Source organism: Lithobates pipiens, unplaced genomic scaffold, assembly GCF_037356315.1.
Source record: "Lithobates pipiens isolate NorthernLeopardFrog02 unplaced genomic scaffold, aLitPip1_a1.2 Scaffold_22, whole genome shotgun sequence".
NCBI lineage: Eukaryota > Metazoa > Chordata > Amphibia > Anura > Ranidae > Lithobates > Lithobates pipiens.
Window position 1 is genome coordinate 52,543,126 of NW_027507784.1, and position 18,715 is coordinate 52,561,840.

At 41.8% G+C, this 18,715-nt stretch overlaps 1 protein-coding gene across 1 annotated transcript in view; it reads left to right on the forward strand.

Annotated features, from left to right (window-relative positions):
• Positions 1-4,646: 4,646 nt before the first annotated feature.
• LOC143923753 (dipeptidyl peptidase 4-like) overlaps positions 4,647-18,715 on the forward strand; it is a 179,437-nt gene continuing 165,368 nt past the window's right edge. The window contains exon 1 of the mRNA XM_077447582.1: positions 4,647-4,769. Coding sequence (XP_077303708.1) covers positions 4,727-4,769 — 43 coding nt within the window. The 5' untranslated portion in view covers positions 4,647-4,726. The remainder of the gene's footprint in view (positions 4,770-18,715) is intronic.

Consider the following 18,715-nt stretch of genomic DNA (forward strand, 5'->3'; position numbering starts at 1 on the left):
TACACAAAAGTCGAAAGTACAAATGCACATGCTCGGAATTAATGCTCGCCAAACACTAAATTAGCAGAAGGGGCACAAAGGGTGGTGCTCAAGAGCGGAAATTCCTTGTAATACGTCACTACCTTCGTGTTTGTTGTACGACAATTGTGTACCGTTAGTATGAAAGACAAGATCCTGTCACACGCCCTTTTGACAAAACCCAGATGCTCGGTTGGCCAACAGTCGCATTGTGTGTACGAGGCTTTACTGCTTGACATTTAATAGTTAAAAAACATCTTTTAATTTTCTATCAGATTCACAGGGGAAATGGTCATTTTCTCTCAGCTGATGGATTGTTAAGATTTTGTCAGATCTGCGATCTATAAATACTTTGCTGTACTATGTTTGGCACACGTTTTATTAACTGCAGCCAGTTCCCTCTAAATATGGTAAACTTCTACCAGAGTTAATACATTTATTTACAACGCAATACTGAAAACAAATGCATTTTATATAACTATTTTATATAACTATTTTATATAACTATTTTATATAACTATATATATATATATATATATATATATATATATATATATATATATATATATATATATATATATATATATATATATATATATATATATATATATATATATATATATATATATATAAATAAATAAAAGGAATGGTAATTTTACCATTCCTTTTATCTTCCACTTCCTGTAACCTTAAGGAATATGTCACACCAACATTTTACATTCCTGATTAGTGTCTATCATGTACTTCTGTTTAAAAAGTATGCTGTTCTTTGAATTGCTTCCTTTGTGTGAAATTCCTGGTGATCCTGCCAGTCTCCCTGCTTTCCTATTTCAAACTGACCATGCTAGGCATGACAGCAGACCCAGACTGGCCATAGGGCACCATTTGCCTGCCAGGCTGCATGTTCTAACAAGGGCTGGCTAATGTCTCTGTCTGCCGCAAGCCATGTGGGCCTCTAGGGAGTGACACCGAGCAAGTAGGACTTTGAGTCCTCCCTTCAACCTCACCGTGGAACGGCGGAGTAAGACAGAAAACAAAAATCTATTACATGATGTGCGTAGGCAGGTTCTGTTTTCATCTTCCATATCGGGTCTGGTGTGGACCTTCAGGGAGGGTCTGTGACACAGGCAGGAACCAATTCTGCTCGAGTAATCCTCTCGCTGCAGTGTGTCACCTCTGATGCTCTATAACAGTGACGGCGAACCTTGGCACCCCAGATGTTTTGGAACTACATTTCGCATGATACTCCACTACACTGCAGAGTGCATGAGCATCATGGGAAATGTAGTTCCAAAACACCTGGGATGCCAAGGTTTGACATCACTGCTATAAAGATGCCAGAGCTCAGTAGAGGATTCTGACATTCAGAGAGGGGCAGTAGGGGCATGTATGTGATTGTGCCTGCTCCGGGTTAGGAATATGCAGAGCGCCCCTTCCATTACCGCTGTGTCTTTTAATCTGTAACCGAGTATTATGTGATCGCTACTATGGTCATAGCGTTCATGTGATAACAAGGGAATCATCCTGCTATAAATGGCGCTCCATTCATGAACAGCTTGCTTACTGTTGTCATCTGTGATTGGCCGAGAGAAATAACATGATACCTGTACCTGCACTATGTGATTAGCTGTAGTTGATCACAAGCAAAAGCACCGCGGTTCATTATCAGTAGACCCATTCATGATAGGTAAAACTATCGCTCATACAGTGATCTTCACTGTATAAGCAAAAACAGAGTACAAAAACAATCCCTGATCACCTCCACCCCCCTGAATAGTACAGTGCCACTATAGTACAGTATCGGCTACTCTGACAGGATGTAAAAGAAAAGGAAATGTTTCCAAAATTGAATAGACAATTAACTTTTTTTTTTCCTTTTTTACACACAGTGACCAGTCAATGCCACACCAGTCATAATATGATGCTATAATGCACTGGTGACAGGATGTAATAAAAAAAAAAAAAAAAGAAAAGAAAAAAAATGTGGAAAACAAAAACATTTTATTTGATTTCCTAATTTTCCAAAAATGTTGACAAAAATCGACATCATAAAAGCCGCCATGCCCCTTTCTTAATGCCTCAGATTGTCTGCTTTCAAAAAAATGGGTCATTTGGGGGGTGTTTGTACTGTCCTGTTATTTATTGAGGCAATTAGTAATTCAGGACTGATCAATATTCACCTTTTTATATAATTTCGTTTGTAGACGCTATAATTTTCATACAAACTTTTTTTTTATGAAAATTTTTTCATAGTTGGTAAGGTTGAATAAAGATGCTAGTCAATCCAGTTCAACGCGTGTGTGTGTGTCAATGCCAATAATCATTTCACAAATCCCTGTATGTTGTCACTATGATGCACATCCAAAAGTCTATTAAAACTATCATTACTCTCCACTGACGCCACCAATTGTGGAAGAGCGTTCCACATCCTTATTGCCCTGACTGTGAAAAAAAAACCCTGTGCAGCTTCACAAGGAGGTTCAACAGCCCCCCCCACCCCCCCCCCACGGAAAAATTAAGTCAGCAACTAAACATTCCTTAGCTGCTGACTTTGAATATTAGGACACTTACCTGTCCTGAAATGTCAGTAATGCCACCACCATTGCCTGTAATGGTAAGTAAGTTTAGTAAGGGGCATAGCGGGTTTAATGAAGTTGTAATTTTTTGTAAAAATTTTTTGGAAAATTAAGAATCTAAATAAAAAATAAAATGTCCCTTTTTTTTTTTTTTTAACATACTGTGACTAGTGCAGTAAAGTGTCATAATATGACTGGTGTGGGGGTTAGCAGGTATACTGACTGGTGACAGTATGTAAAAAAAACTAAAAAGTAAAACTTATTTATTAATAATAATAATATTATTATTATTTTTTAATCCAGTCATCAGAGTAGCTGATACTGCACGATAGTGACAGAGCTCTATTCTGGGGGTGGGGGGGATCAGGGATTTTTTTTTTTTTTTTTTTTTTACTCCTGTTTCCTGTTTTTGATTGTATAGTGAAGATCACTGTATAAGCAAAAGTTTTATCTGTCATGAATGGGTTAACCAACCATTAACAGCTTGCTTTTCCCTACTGCCCATGTGTGAAGGGCACTGCACTTTGTGAATGGCACGGTGGCGGGGGAAGGAGGAGGGGGGCTGAACTTCTGAGGGATCTCATAGTGGCGAGGTCTCCTAGAAGGGGGGATGGATGCCTGTCAAAACCAAGTACTCCCCCCCCCCCCCCCCCATGCAAAGGTGCCAAATATGGCACTGGAGGAGGGGAGGAGGAGGTAGATAAGTGGAGCTTCCCCTTTTGGGTAGAGCTCCGCTTTAAGGTTAAACCGCTTCTCATAGTGTGATCCTGTATCCTCTTATGCCCTGTACACACGATCAGACTTTCCAATGGAAAAAGAGCGATCGGATATTGTTTTCGGAAAATCCAATCGTGTGTGGGCTCCATCTGACTTTTTCCTTCGGAATTTCTGAAACGCAAAGTTTGAGAGCAGGATCAAAAATTTTCCGACAACAAAATCTGATTGTTTAAATTCCAATCGTGTATAGACAATTCCGACGGACAAAGTGCCACTCATGCTCAGAATAAATTACGAGACGAAAGCTATTGGCTACCACCCACTTTATAGTCCCATCATACGTGTTCTACGTCACCGCGTTCTGAACGATCGGATTTTCCGACAACTTTGTGCAACCGTGTGTATGCAAGACAAGTTTGGGCCAAAATCTGTCTGAAAAAATCAGACGGATTTTGTAGTCGGAATGTCCGAGCGTGTGTATGGGGCATTACACTCCCTGAAATGGATTAGTTTTCTTCGCTGGGATCACCATTGAGGTATTTGTATATCACTATTCTATCTCCTCTCAAGCGTCTCTTTTTCAGAGAGAACAAGTTCAGTGCTTGTAGTGCTTGTAGTCGTTCCTCATAATTTTGTTGCCCTTTCTCTGGGCTCTTTCCGATTTCAGCACCTCTTTCCTGAGGATTGGTGACCAGAACTGGACGGAATACTCCAAAGGCATATAGCAGAATACATCTTTCGCCTACATTTATGAAGAAATTAGATTTATTGAATATGTTTTATAATAGTAATTATTATTATTATTATTATTATTATTATTGTTTTTGTTTTTGTTTTTTCGTTTTTTTTTATATAATAAAAAATAAAAAACCCAGAGGTGATCAAATACCATCAAAAGAAAACTCTATTTGTGTGAAAAAAATAATATAAATTTGATTTGTGTACAGTGTTGAATGACCACGCAATTGCCAGTTTGTTAGCAAAAATTGTATGGTCGTGGATGGGGTAAAACCTTCCTGAGCTCAAGTGGTTAAAGTGTTTTCAATTGTTGCCTTGAATTATAATAATATAAAAAGTATTCACTCAATAGTGCTCCCCTCTTCTTTTTTTTTTTTTTTTGCGTTACTTTACACTGAATAATGAAATATAAATAGAAACCGGTTTGACAATTTTTGTATCGGCCAGTATAAATAACATCATGGCTAAGTCACAGTGACAGGCTTCCTTGTGTCAGCATCGAGCTCACATAACGCTGCAGAACCGGTTACGGCACTTAGGCCGTCAGTGAGCCAAGTATCTTCTGTGTTGGAAGCTGTGCTGTCACTTTCATTTGATTTTACCTTTCAGTGTGTTTCCTTCTGGAAGTGCCTACTATTGTTTCTGACCTGAGTTTGAGGATCACCTCCATTTCTACCATGTCATATACACGCTTGGTTAACGATCCGAACGGTATGGAAGGTAAGTCCATTTTCAATTTAGAAATGAAAAGAAAGCTTTGTTCTTCTACTGGGGTTTTATTTAGAAATGTACAATTGCTAAATTGTGTGACTAGGCAAAGCATTTTCTTTAATATTGGATAACATGGGTAAGGGTTAAAGGGTAACTCCATTCTTGTGTAGGAAAAACAATAGCAAAAAAAAAATTATGATAATAAAATAAAAATATAGCATATACAATTGCTACATAAGACATACTGTAATTGAATATTAGTAAACATTTCATTTCCATTCTGCAACATTGTACATTTTTTTTTAAATGCAATGTAATATGGCTATCTGGAGGCATTCTGTACACAGACAGTATACAGAACGCCCCCCAGATATCTAATTTCCTGATTGTGTGATTGACTTAGAAATCTGCACTGTGCTGGTCAGATTTTGGGCATCCCCTGCAGCAAAAATGTCATTTTCAGAGAGATCTCAGCAAATCATGTCTACAGGAATGCAGACCCTGACACTTTGCTCATTAGAACACTGCAAGTGCAGCAGCTGATTGATAATTATGAAGCCACTTCTATTAGATTCAGTTTCCACATGGACACAGAGAAACGAACAGCATTTTCTTCAGAATAACAAATGGTTGGAATCTGCAACAAAGTTTGTTAAAATCCTTGCAATGTACATAGATCACCCAGGGGATGTGTTTTGCTTTTTCCCAACAAAAGTGGAGTTACTCTTTAAAACCTCTGTCATTTTGTTTGCTGTCTTTGTCCTTGTACTTCCTGTCCTGACAACAACAGTAATTAAAAGGAATTTTCTGAAAAGTGTAGGGAACTGCCATCTTAAACAGTTGTCAGTGTAAGGCTAAGGTCATACTAGCTCATTGTATGACCAAGGCTAAGGTCATACTGGTCCATTGTATGACCAAGGCTAAGGTCATACTGGTCCATTGTATGACCAAGGCTAAGGTCATACTGGTCCATTGTTTGACTAAGGCTAAGGTAATACTGGCCCATTGTATGACCAAGGCTAAGGTCATACTGGTCCATTGTTTGACCAAGGCTAAGGTCATACTGGCCCATTGTCTGACCAAGGCTAAGGCCATACTAGCCCATTGTATGACCAAGGCTAAAGTCATACCGGTCCATTGTTTGACCAAGGCTAAGGTCATACTGGCCCATTTTTTGACCAAGGCTAAGATCATACTGGCCCATTGTTTGACCAAGGCAAAGGTCATGCTGGCCCATTGTCTGACCAAAGCTAAGGTCATACTAACCTAGCTGCCAAACATTGGTCACGGTATGGCCCCTTTGGCATGAATGGTTACATTTGACAGGCAGTGCCACTCATCAACTTGACATGCTGTGGTAAAGATGCAAAAATTCATGAACGCAGCATGTAAACAGCACCCTTTGAATGTAATGTAGACTTTAGGTTGGCAGTTGGGCAGTAAAACGGTGGCTCAAATGCTTGTTTTTACTGCCCCCAGCTACCCAGGGGAAAGGGGCTAGATAGGTTTCCTCACTGGAAGATTTCACCTCATCTCTTGTTCTAAGGATACTTTTAAAACTGTGCATTGCTCATCACATTCTGTCTTGATGACAATAGACAAATGGAAAGGATAAATTTGCCCAGTGTGGATACAAACAGCAAAAAAAGTTTGGGCTGTAAGTACACTTGACATCCAAAAATAGCACTGGCTATAAATGTAATTTTGTATGTCTGTTACCTAGGTAGGAAATATTATGTATGTAAATACACTTAAAACATGTGTTACCCTAACACTTAATATTCCTGATATGTGCCTATTGTACCATGTACTTGTATGAGAAAGTATCCTGTTCTCTTTGTATTGCTTTCTTTGTGTGAAATCCCTGGTGTTCCTGCCAGTCCCTCTGCTTTTCTATTAAAAACTGACCACACTAAAGAGGAGAACACATCATGGTCAGTTATCTAGCTATGCTTGGAACTCAGTGTGCTTTCCTCGAATGATCAGACTTCTCTTGCCACGCCCCTGCCACACAGCCATTTACTGGTAAGCTCAGTGTGCTGATGCTTCTCCTCCCCCAGCTCTTATGCAGCTGAGAACAGAGGGAATGTGATCACTTATAAAAAAAAGGGGAACATTTGTATTTTTATATCTATACACAAATGTTTTGCCTTTCATTTCTATTTTAAACTGAATAGGTTGTTTTACAAGGTGATTCTTTACAATCACTTTGACTCTTTTCTACCGATTTAGGACTCAATTACACCTGTGTGTACTAAAACATCAACATAGGTGTTCATGAATCCTTATGTTTCTTCTAGGTAGTACGGGCCATCCAGTGCTCAGGGCAAAGATGCTAAACTGCTCCCCCCTTCCCTTAAGGTTAGGATCAGGGTGACCACGTTCCTGCAATAAACCATGGGGCAATCAGGGCAACCACTCCTCCTGCCCACCCCTTGTCACTGCCCTGCTCCTAGGGGTCTCTGTAGACCACATGCACCATAACATGCTCTACATTAACCACCTCAATACAGTGCAGTTACACCCCCTTCCTGACCAGACCAATTTTCAGCCTTCAGCGCTCTCACAGTTTGAATGACAATTAGTCATCCAACACTGTACCCATATGAAACTGGCGTCCTTTTTTCCACACAAATAGAGCTTTCTTTTAGTGGTATTTAATCACTAGTGGTTTTTTTTATTTTTTGTGCTATAAATAAAATAAAACATAAATTTTGTGAAAAAAATGCCTTTTTCTTTGTTTCTGTCATACATTTTTGCTAATTAGTAATTTTTCTTCATAAATTTTGGCCAAAATTTATACTGCTACATATCTTTGGTAAAAATAACCCACATTAGTATATATTATTTGGTCTTTGTGAAAGTAAGGCTGCTTTCACACTGAGGCGGTGCGGGCGTCGGCGGTAAAACGCTGCTATTTTTAGCGGCGCTTTACCGTCGTTTTAGCGGCGGTCTGCGGGCGCTAGCGGGGTGGTTTTAACCCCCGCTAGCGGGCAAAAAAGGGTTAAAACCGCCCGCAAAGCGCCGCTGCAGCAGCGCTTTGCCGGCGGTATTGCCGCGCTGTCCCATTGATTTCAATGGGTAGGAGCGGTTTAGGAGCGGTGAATACACAGCTCCTTCACCGCTCCAAAGATGCGGCTAGCAGGACTTTTTTCACTGTCCTGCCAGCGCACCGCTCCAGTGTGAAAGCCCTCCGGGTTTCACACTGGAGTGAAAGGGGCCGGTTTTTTTCAGGTGCTATTTTTAACGCTGTAACACCTGAATACCGCCCCAGTGTGAAAGCAGCCTTATAGAGTCTACAAACTATGGTGCCAATCACTGAAAATTAATCACATCTGATCAGGCCTTCATCAGTACATCAGGTGAGTCTCATTTCTTGAGACACTAACAAGTCAGGAAAGTACAAATACCCCCCAAATGACCAATTTTTACAGAGTAGACATTCCAAGGTATTAAGTAAGTAGCATGGTGAGTTTTTTTAAGTTGTCATTTTTTCCCACAATTCTTTGCAAAATGAAGATTTTTTTTTTATTATTATTTTTTTTTTTTTTTACAAAATTGTCATATTATCAGGTTATTTCTCACACACAACATATGCATACAACAAATTACACCCCAAAATACATTCTGCTACTCTTCCCGAGTACGGTGATACCACATGTGTGAGACTTTTACACAGCATGGCCACATACAGAGCACCAACATTGATGTAGTACCTTCAGATGTTCTACGAGCAAAAATGACGCATCTAATTTCTCAACCACCTATTACACTTTTGAAGGCCCTGGAGTACAAGGACAATAAAATTTCCCATAAAATGACCCCATTTTGGAAAGCAAACACCCCAACGTATAATCTGTGAGGCATAATGAGTCTTTTGAATGGTTAATTTTTTTCCAGAAGATTTTGGAATATGTGGAAAAAATTAAAACGCATTTTTTTTACACAAAATTGTCAATTTATAAGATATTTCTAACACATAGCATGTATATAGCAAAAATTACACCCCAAAATACATTCTGCTACTCCTCCCGAGTATGGCGATACCACATGTCTAGGACTTTTACACAGCCTGGCCACATAGAGAGACCGAACATTGAAGTAGTACGTTCAGGCGTTCTAGGAGCATAAATTACACATCTCATTTCATTCCTACCTATCACACTTTTGAAGGTCCTGGACCACCAGGACAGTGCAATTACCCACAAAATGACCCCATTTTGGAAAGAAAACACCCCAACGTATATTCTGTGAGACATCGGCTGCAAATAGGTACTCGGGTACTCTGATGGGCTGGAGATAGGTACTCTGGTACTCTGATGGCCTGGTGACAGGTACTCGGGTACTCTGATGGCCTGGTGACAGGTACTCGGGTACTCTGATGGCCTGGTGACAGGTACTCGGGTACTCTGATGGCCTGGTGACAGGTACTCTGATGGCTTGGTGACTGGTATTTGGGTACTCTGAAGGGCGGTGACAGGTACTCATATGGACTGTGACATTTACTCGGGTATTAAGATGAACTGTGACAGGTACTCAGGTACTCAGATGAACTGTGACAGGTAGTCGGGTACTCAGATGGACTGTGACAGGTAGTCGGGTACTCAGATGGACTGTGACAGGTACTCGGGTACTCAGATGGACTGGGACAGGTACTCGGGTACTCGGATGGGCTGTGACAGGTACTCGGATGGGCTGTGACAGGTACTCGGGTACTCGGATGGGCTGTGACAGGTACTCGGGTACTCGGATGGGCTGTGGCAGGTACTCGGGTACTCGGATGAACCGTGACAGGTACTCGGGTACTTTGATGGGCTGTGACAGTTACTCGGGTACTCGGATGAACCGTGACAGGTACTCAGGTACTTTGATGGGCTGTGACAGGTACTCGGGTACTCTGATGGACTGTGACAAATACTCGGGTACTCTGATGGACCGTGACAGATACTCGGGTACCCTGATGGACTGTGACAGGTACTCGGTACTCTAATGGACTGTGACAGGTACTCGGGTACCCTGATGGACTGTGACAGGTACTCGGTACTCTAATGGACTGTGACAGGTACTCGGGTACCCTGATGGACCGTGACAGGCACTCGGATACCCTGATGGACCGTGACAGGTACTCTGATGGGCCGTGACATGTACTCGGGTACTCTGATGGACTGTGACAAATACTCAGGTACTCTGATGGACCGTGACAGATACTCGGGTACTCTGATGGACCGTGACAGGTACTCGGTACTCTAATGGACTGTGACAGGTACTCGGGTACCCTGATGGACTGTGACAGGTACTCGGTACTCTAATGGACCGCGACAGGTACTCGGGTACCCTGATGGACCGTGACAGGCACTCGGATACCCTGATGGACCGTGACAGGTACTCAGGTACTCTGATGGGCCGTGACATGTACTCGGGTACTCTGATGGGCCGTAACAGGTACTCGGGTACTCTGATGTGCCATGACAGGTACTCGGGTACTCTGATGTGCCGGGACAGGTACTCAGGTACTCTGATGTGCCGGGACAGGTACTCGGGTACTCTGATGGGCCGGGACAGGTACTCGGGTACTCATATGAACTGTGACAGGTACTCGGGTACTCGTACACACTTCTCAACCATGGGATATAACATTATCTTGATCGGCAGAAAATGTACTGGAACAGTAGCAGTATTAGTTAAAGCTGGACTTTGGGGAAAACGCTCAATACATAGATAAAACCTGTGGGGAAGCTGTTTTACCTGCCATATGATTTGCATTTCTCTCCATCCAGTTCTGAAAACATTCCCAGCCAGGAATGGGACCCGATCATTCTCTACAGAAGTTTCCCCACTGGACCGTAAAAGGAGAAGCAACAGACTGAAAAGCTAATCTCCTGCTATCAGGATGCTCCCTTGTGCCGTCATTACCCCCTTCCCAGTCTGAGATCTTGCTCTGCAAGAGGGAGAGGTTTGTAGGGCGGCCTACAGTATGCCAAATGTTAGACAGATTGGTAAGGACAGGCTTACCCCCTAGTGACTGCAATACATCAGAATTGCAGTTCCCCCATTCCAGCAGGTTTGTCTAAATCTCCATACACACAAGCTGATTATCGGCCGGTTTAACAGGAACATCCAGAACATCTGGCTCTTGTCAAAGGGGCATGTCTGAAAAACACCTTCCGATCAGCATTTGATCAGCACTCTCAGCCAGCTTGAGCTCCTCAGGTCAAGCTGTCTTGCATACACATGGTCACACCAAATTCCGACCGTCAAGAACGCGGTGACGTACAACACATACGACAGGACTAGAAAAAGGAAGATCAAGACCCAGTAGCCAATAGCTTCCGTCTCGTAGTTGAATCTGAGCATGCATGAGTTTTCGCGTGTCGGAATTGCATACACACAATCGGAATTTCCGTTAGAAAGTTTTTCCTTTGGGAAAATTGAGAACATGCTCTCAAATTTTTGCTGGCGGGAATTCGGCCAGCTAAATTCCGATGGAGCATACACACGGTCACATTTTCCGATGAAAAGCTCTCATCGGTCTTTTGCTTTCCGAAATTCCGATATCGTGTGTACGCGGCATTAGGAGCACTGTGATTTGGGACCACAAGAGCACTGAAGAAAACTGATATAGTATGGCTACACACTCAGTTAGTATATAGTATGGCTACACACTCACAATCTAAACTCAGATTTATTTCACTACTATATAGATTTAATTTATATTTATTCTAACTTGTTTATCTACCTAAATTTTTTTGATGAATTAAAGATATTCATTTTGGACGCATTTATGGTTTTAGTTATTTAAAGTAGTTGTTAGCAGTAACTTTTGTTTTACACGCTGATTTGCCTTTGTCAATACACATACACCAACTAGGCAGTGCAGGAGTTCACTCCATTCATTGTTGTAATGCAGTCATGCCCAACCATTACTTTGTTTCAGACAAAAGGTATATATAGAAAGGCTAGTGGTCGTGTGCATCTAAGACTTAAAAGGGTACCACATCCCAGTTTAGAAATTTAAAAGGAGAGGGGGGAAGATAGATGAAGGGGACTGGAGGGTAACCAACCCCCGGGACTTTCTTAACGGTACCAGATGTATACAAACAATGAATAAAATCAATAGAGTTTTATTTTGTGTACAAAAAACATTTCTCACATGAGACCAACAATTTTGTCCAAATGTGTATAAAATGACAAATACAAAAGCTGGTACAGAAGCCTATATAACTCCACAGATTACCACATTTTTATAAATGATTGAGCCTGCATTGTTTCTTTCCTACATGTTTCGCTCTTTTGAGCTTCCTCAGGACAATTGCAGCATACAGCAGTAGGTAGAGAACTGAAAATATACAAAACATGAGACATAAGGAATTCTGTGCATACATAAGACCCCAGGGGGACATCTAAGATGTTCTCCCAACAGCCTAACACAGCCAAATAGATGAATATGGTGATAGATCCATTCCAATCAATTTACTACCCAGAAAAGAATGAATCGATTACCTTTGCAGTAATGGAAAAACAGGACATAGTTTGGATAAATTTAGAGTAATTCATTACTTGATTAATTGAGAACAGACGCTCACTTTAGTCAGTGGCATCCTACATTTATTGGATAAATGAATAATGATATAATTCTCCAATTCGGAGATTACAATTTCAGTTGCAAGCAAAAATAAATAGAAATATGAAATGAAATAAAAATAAAAATAAAAATAAAAATTGATAAATATGAAAATGAAAAACAGAAACATCTTGCCCCATATAGTTTGTGAATTTGTATGATTCAATATCGTTGTTTATAAATAATAAATATTGCTTAAGCGAGAAGATTTCTCCTCTTTTACCACCAAAGTAGGTGGAGTATGATGAAAACAGCGCTAGGGATCCCCAACATTCTCCATGAGTCTGCAGAGGCACGAGAAAAAATCATATAATATAATTGAGCCATTTGAGTGTAACACCCATATGGCAATCAAAAATCAATAGTAAAAACATATCTGGACGAAGCCCAGAAATGGCTAGATTAGAACCAGTTCAGTATTGCCAATGCCAATAGATAATTGGCATTGGCAATACTGAACTGGTTCTAATCTAGCCATTTCTGGGCTTCGTCCAGGTATGTTTTTACTATTGATTTTTGATTGCCATATGGGTGTTACACTCAAATGGCTCAATTATATTATATGATTTTTTTCTCGTGCCTCTGTTTCTGTTTTTCATTTTCATTTTCTTATTTATCAATTTTTATTTTTATTTTTATTTCATTTCATATTTCTATTTATTTTTGCTTGCAACTGAAATTGTAATCTCCGAATTGGAGAATTATATCATTATTCGTTTATCCAATAAATGTAGGATGCCACTGACTAAAGTGAGCGTCTGTTCTCAATTAATCAAGTAATGAATTACTCTAAATTTATCCAAACTATGTCCTGTTTTTCCATTACTGCAAAGGTAATCAATTCATTATTTTCTGGGTAGTAAATTGATTGGAATGGATCTATCACCATATTCATCTATTTGGCTGTGTTAGGCTGTTGGGAGGACATCTTAGATGTCCCCCTGGGGTCTTATGTATGCACAGAATTCCTTATGTCTCATGTTTTGTATATTTTCAGTTCTCTACCTACTGCTGTATGCTGCAATTGTCCTGAGGAAGCTCAAAAGAGCGAAACATGTAGGAAAGAAACAATGCAGGCTCAATCATTTACAAAAATGTGGTAATCTGTGGAGTTATATAGGCTTCTGTACCAGCTTTTGTATTTGTCATTTTATACACATTTGGACAAAATTGTTGGTCTCATGTGAGAAATGTTTTTTGTACACGAAATAAAACTCTATTGATTTTATTCATTGTTTGTATACATCTGGTACCGTTAAGAAAGTCCCGGGGGTTGGTTACCCTTCAGTCCCCTTCATCTATCTTCCCCCCATTACTTTGTTTCCCTTTGAGCCCAGGTTCACACTGACGTGGGTTAGAAATTGTGCGATTTCAGCTGAAGTCTCGCAATTTCAAACCGGCAATGCAGTCCAACTTCGGGGGCGATTTGACAGACATCGGTGTGGGTTTGTGTGCAGGTGTCTATTCAAATCACCCCCGAAGTCGGCAAAAGTAGTACAGGAACTACTTTTGGAAATCGGTGCGGCACCGTAAAGTCATCATCGCAAAAATTTTGGACAGCGCCATTGCCGGCAATAGCCACCAATTTGGCATGCAATTTGATACCCGCACACGATGACTCTCTCTTTACAGCACAGGGCGTGACTTGTCCACAGCACACACCAACACAGTCACTTGGTAGCAACGTCCAGGCCAGGGTCCCAGAAGAGAGATCTGGCCCACACACAGGCCTTTTTATCACCTCTCCCAGCATCCTGTTCGTTGTAGTTCAAACCACGCAAGTTGAATGCAAATCTTGACTTCATGGACTACACCTCCCAAGATGCTTTGCTTTCCTCATGACCATGCAAGCAGCTCCCGAAAGAGCTGCTGAGTAGATGCCCAGTTTTTTTTCCCCCAATAATTGCCCCACAGCCAGGCACAGAATTCTGATCACTCTTCAGACTCATCCGTGTAGGGGTATGGTTTTTGGATGCTTAATGAAAACTTGAACTTGGATAGGTAGTGGGTAATTGAAGGATAATCCAGTAACCTTTAGTAGCAGTTTCTTTAGAACTGTGAGCCAAGTCCTTGCACAAGTTCATAATAGACTGAACATTTGTAGTAGCAACCTGAGAAGATTAGATTAGTGGTCTTCTTGAAATTCTGAGAAAAGTCCTTACTAGGACTAGGAATTAAATAGACTAAGCTCTTCAGGGCACAATGTCCCCTTTAAACACGCTGGCTCTATTGTAAGAGGGATGGCAGCAGCAAACAGTCTCTGGAATCTCTCACACCAGTCTGTACTCACTAATGTCCTTGGATAATTGGTTGCTTCCTTTCAATATCTTCCAGGCACCTTCTTCCCATGGTACCAGACTAGATCCTTAGATGACAACCCTTAGCCAGCTTCAGCCCACTTGTAACAAAGAAGGCCTTCAGGCCCCCTCTCCCCGATCCTATTTATTCTTACGCTAGAACCACTCCTTCAGACTCTTACCTTAAATAGTGACATCAAGGGTGTCCAAACTCCTCTAAAAGAGTTCAAATATGCGGCCTTCGCCGACGACATTCTAATGTATCTCACGGAACCCATCACTACCTTCCCAATCGTCCTCTCAGAGTTCCAAAAGTTTAAGGCTATATCTAACCTCAAGATAAACTTCTCCAAGTCTTACGCCCTTAACATCTCCCTTCCAGAAATGCTCCAGACACAATGTGAGACAAACTTCCAGATACGCTGGAAAACTGACTCTATCACTTACCTAGGTACCCAAATCCCGCGGACGTTAGCTGATCTGTATATAAAAAACCATCTCCCCATCCTACATAAATTAACGACAGACCTTGAGAGATGGAACAAACAAATTCTATCTTGGTTTGGCAGGATCGCGGTCCTCAAGATGAACATTCTACCCCGCTTATTATATATCCTTCAAACAGTACCCATACAGGTCCCCCAATCTTTCTTCACAACATATAACAGCATCTGCTCCAGATTCATATGGGGAAACCGGAAACCTAGAATCTCACTTAAGACTCTCTCTCGCCCAAAGCATCTGGGAGGCCTGGGCTTCCCAGATATACTTAACTACTACAGAGCAGTCCAACTGACCAGGATTGTGGACTGGAACGTCCAGGACCCCTGTAAAGAATGGGTTTCGTTAGAAGCATCCTTTTCATCTTCACCACTCGCCTCTCTACCCTGGATACGGCCTGCCCACATCCCCACTTCCGCCACCCTGCACCCTCTTCTACATCCCACTCTAAAATGCTTTCAACAGATTTGCTCCCGTACAAAAATCTCCTCGATCCCCGGGCCCCTAACTCCAATCAAGTGCAACCCGTACTTCCCACCTGGCCTGTCTCCCGAATTTTTATCGGTTCACTGGACACAAGACAGGTTAAATGCCTGCCACATGTACGACAGAGGTAAACTCGTCACCGCCCCTACCCTTGCCAACACCGTAGCTAGACCACCTATTCCCCCTTGGACTTACCTTTTTTTTTTTAAACTTAAAGGCTTATTGAGGATTTTTCATGGAATACAAATGTGTACAAGTTGTACCGAAGCGAAAAAGCAATTACATTCAATTACAGTGATAGAACACAAAAGTCGCTTATGTATATATGAATGTCAACAACAAGTTACGATAATATTGTTAGCAGGATTCTCAACAGAGAGATCGAATCTAGAATAACAACAATGCAATATTCAATTGGTGGAATAGGTAGCTATCATAGTGGATCGCACAATGAGTTACTTACGTCATATGCACAATATTAAGTAATGACTGTATTCATCATTAACCTATAGAGTAAAACAATAAAAGTATAGTATAAAACAGAACTTTCCACTGGATGGATCTGGTGTCAGAAATTATGTAAGTTGCGTACTCCGCGGATCTTTAATCCACGGGTCCCAGTCCCTGAGAAATTTATTCGTGGTAAGGTGGGCTTTGGAGAAGTTGTGTTCCATAGTAAAGTTGGAGTTCAAGATTGCTAATACTTCTTGGAGATCTGGAGGATTGGGGCTTTTCCATTTGCGAGCAATTGCCAGTCTTGCTGCGATTAGGACGTGGGTGGACACTGTGTGGGGATTTTTGGGCCAAGATGGGATTGACAATCCAAGGAGGAGATCCAAGGGAGAGAGAGTCAAAGTATTACGGGCAAGTGAATGAAGAACATCTCGGATTTGGGACCAGAAGACTTTGAGGGATGGGCACTCCCACCAGACATGATAAAGGGATCCTATGGACCCGCATCCCCTCCAGCAGAGAGGTGATGTATTCGGGAACATCTTAGCAAGTCTGTTGGGTGTATAATACCAATGTTGGAAGAGCTTTTGCAATGCTTCCCAGTGTGCTGTACATCGTGAGAGCTTAGCGGGCAACAATAGAGCATGGTACCATATCTCTTTAGGTGGACTTGATGGAATATGTGTAGACCATTGAAGGATTAGCGAATGAAGTGTATCTACTGAGGGCCGAGACAGCTCCTTGTATAAGTACGAGATGCCCTTGCGGGTATGATTCTTCATAGTGAAGTATGCGAGCGTGTTGCGTAGAATCCCACAGTGGTCTGTCCAATCAATTTTGTCGATTTAAGGATCTAATCCTCAAATACATGTAGAAGGATTTGGGGGAAATGTTAAAGGAGGTTTGGAGTTCAGCGAAGGATCTCAATTGTGAACCAGAGAACAACTTTCCGAGATCGGAGATGCCTGCTTCAATCCATGGCTGTAGTGGGAGATCAGGGAGAACCAATTTGAGAGACTGGGTTGGTATAAAGGACAGCATGGAGTGTGGTAGACCTCCGGACAATTGAGGAAGAGAGGTCCAGACTCTTAGGGAGGCAGAAATAGTGCTCAGAGGGTAGTGTTGTATTCCAGGCGTTAGAAGTGAGGCAGCTAGAAGTAATTTAGGTTCGGCAGGTAGCATTGCTGCTTCTATCTGGGCCCAATTGGATGGGGTAGACGTGTCCCACCAGAGCTTAAGTTGATCTAAAAGGACTGCCTTATAGTAAAGGACAATGTTTGGGGTACCTAGACCTCCCAAACAGGTTGGGGCAATCAGATTTTGCTTCTTGATCCTAGGTTTTTTTATGCTGCCAGATGAAGGCATGGAAAAGGGATTGAAGGGACCTCAGATGTGCCGGAAGGAATGGCACCGGTAAAGTGCGGAAAACATATAAAACATGTGGTAGCAGAAACATTTTAACCAGAGCAATTCTACCAGCCCACGATACAAATGGGTGGTTCATTTCATGCGACAGTTTGTGGAGTTTCTCTACGAGGGCTGAAAAGTTAGTACGCAGAAGGAGTTTGCTAGAGGAGGTCAGATGGATTCCTAAGTAAGTCAGAGTACTATTTTTTGACCAGGAAAAGGGGGAGGAGGCAGATATTTGTTGGATAGTTGAGTTATCTAAACCTAATGCTAGCATCAGGGATTTGTTGTGATTCACTTTATATAAAGAAATTGCGCTAAATTGGTCTAGGGTTTGATTCACAGCAGACAGTGATTGTTGCGGATCAGAGAGCGATATGATCACATCATCCGCATATAAGCCTATTTTATGTTCTGTCGAACCTATAGTGATACCTGTGATTTTGGGGTCAGAGCGGATGTGTTGTGCTAAGGGTTCCATAATCATGGTGAAAATCAAAGGTGAGAGAGGACACCCTTGGCGCGTGCCGTTAATATAAAAGGGATCTGATAGGACTCCAGATGTCCATACTCTCGCGCTGGGGTTTGTGTAGAGACATAGAATGGCGTGTAGGAGCGTGCCAGATATACCAAATTTCTGTAAGACAGCTTCTAAATATTTCCAATGAATATTTCCAATGAACCCTGTCAAACGCCTTCTCTGCGTCTAGAGAGAGAAGCAGAGAAGGCCTTTTGGTGTATTCTGCCCATTGGATAATATCAATAAAACGTCGGGTACCATCTGAGGCTTGCCTGCCAGGGATGAAGCCCACCTGATCAATGTGGATGAGCTGGGTCATCACTGTGGAGAGTCGGAGAGCCAATAGCTTAGCATAAATCTTGGTGTCCGTGTTCAAGAGCGATATGGGCCTAAAATTCCCTGGGGTGTCTGCGGGCTTGCCTGGTTTGGGAAGAGTTACTATGAGGGCTTCTAGACACTCCTTCGGCATTGTGCCAGAGGATGCGTATTGATTGAATGCTTTGCATAGATGGGGGGCAAGAATGTCAGTAAAGTGTTTATAGTATTCGTTGACGAATCCGTCTGGGCCCGGCGCTTTGTGTAAGGGGAGGGATTTGATAGCGGTCTGAATTTCGTCAATCGAAAATGGGGCAGACAAGTCTTGTAGTTGCGTCGGGGTCAATGTAGGAAG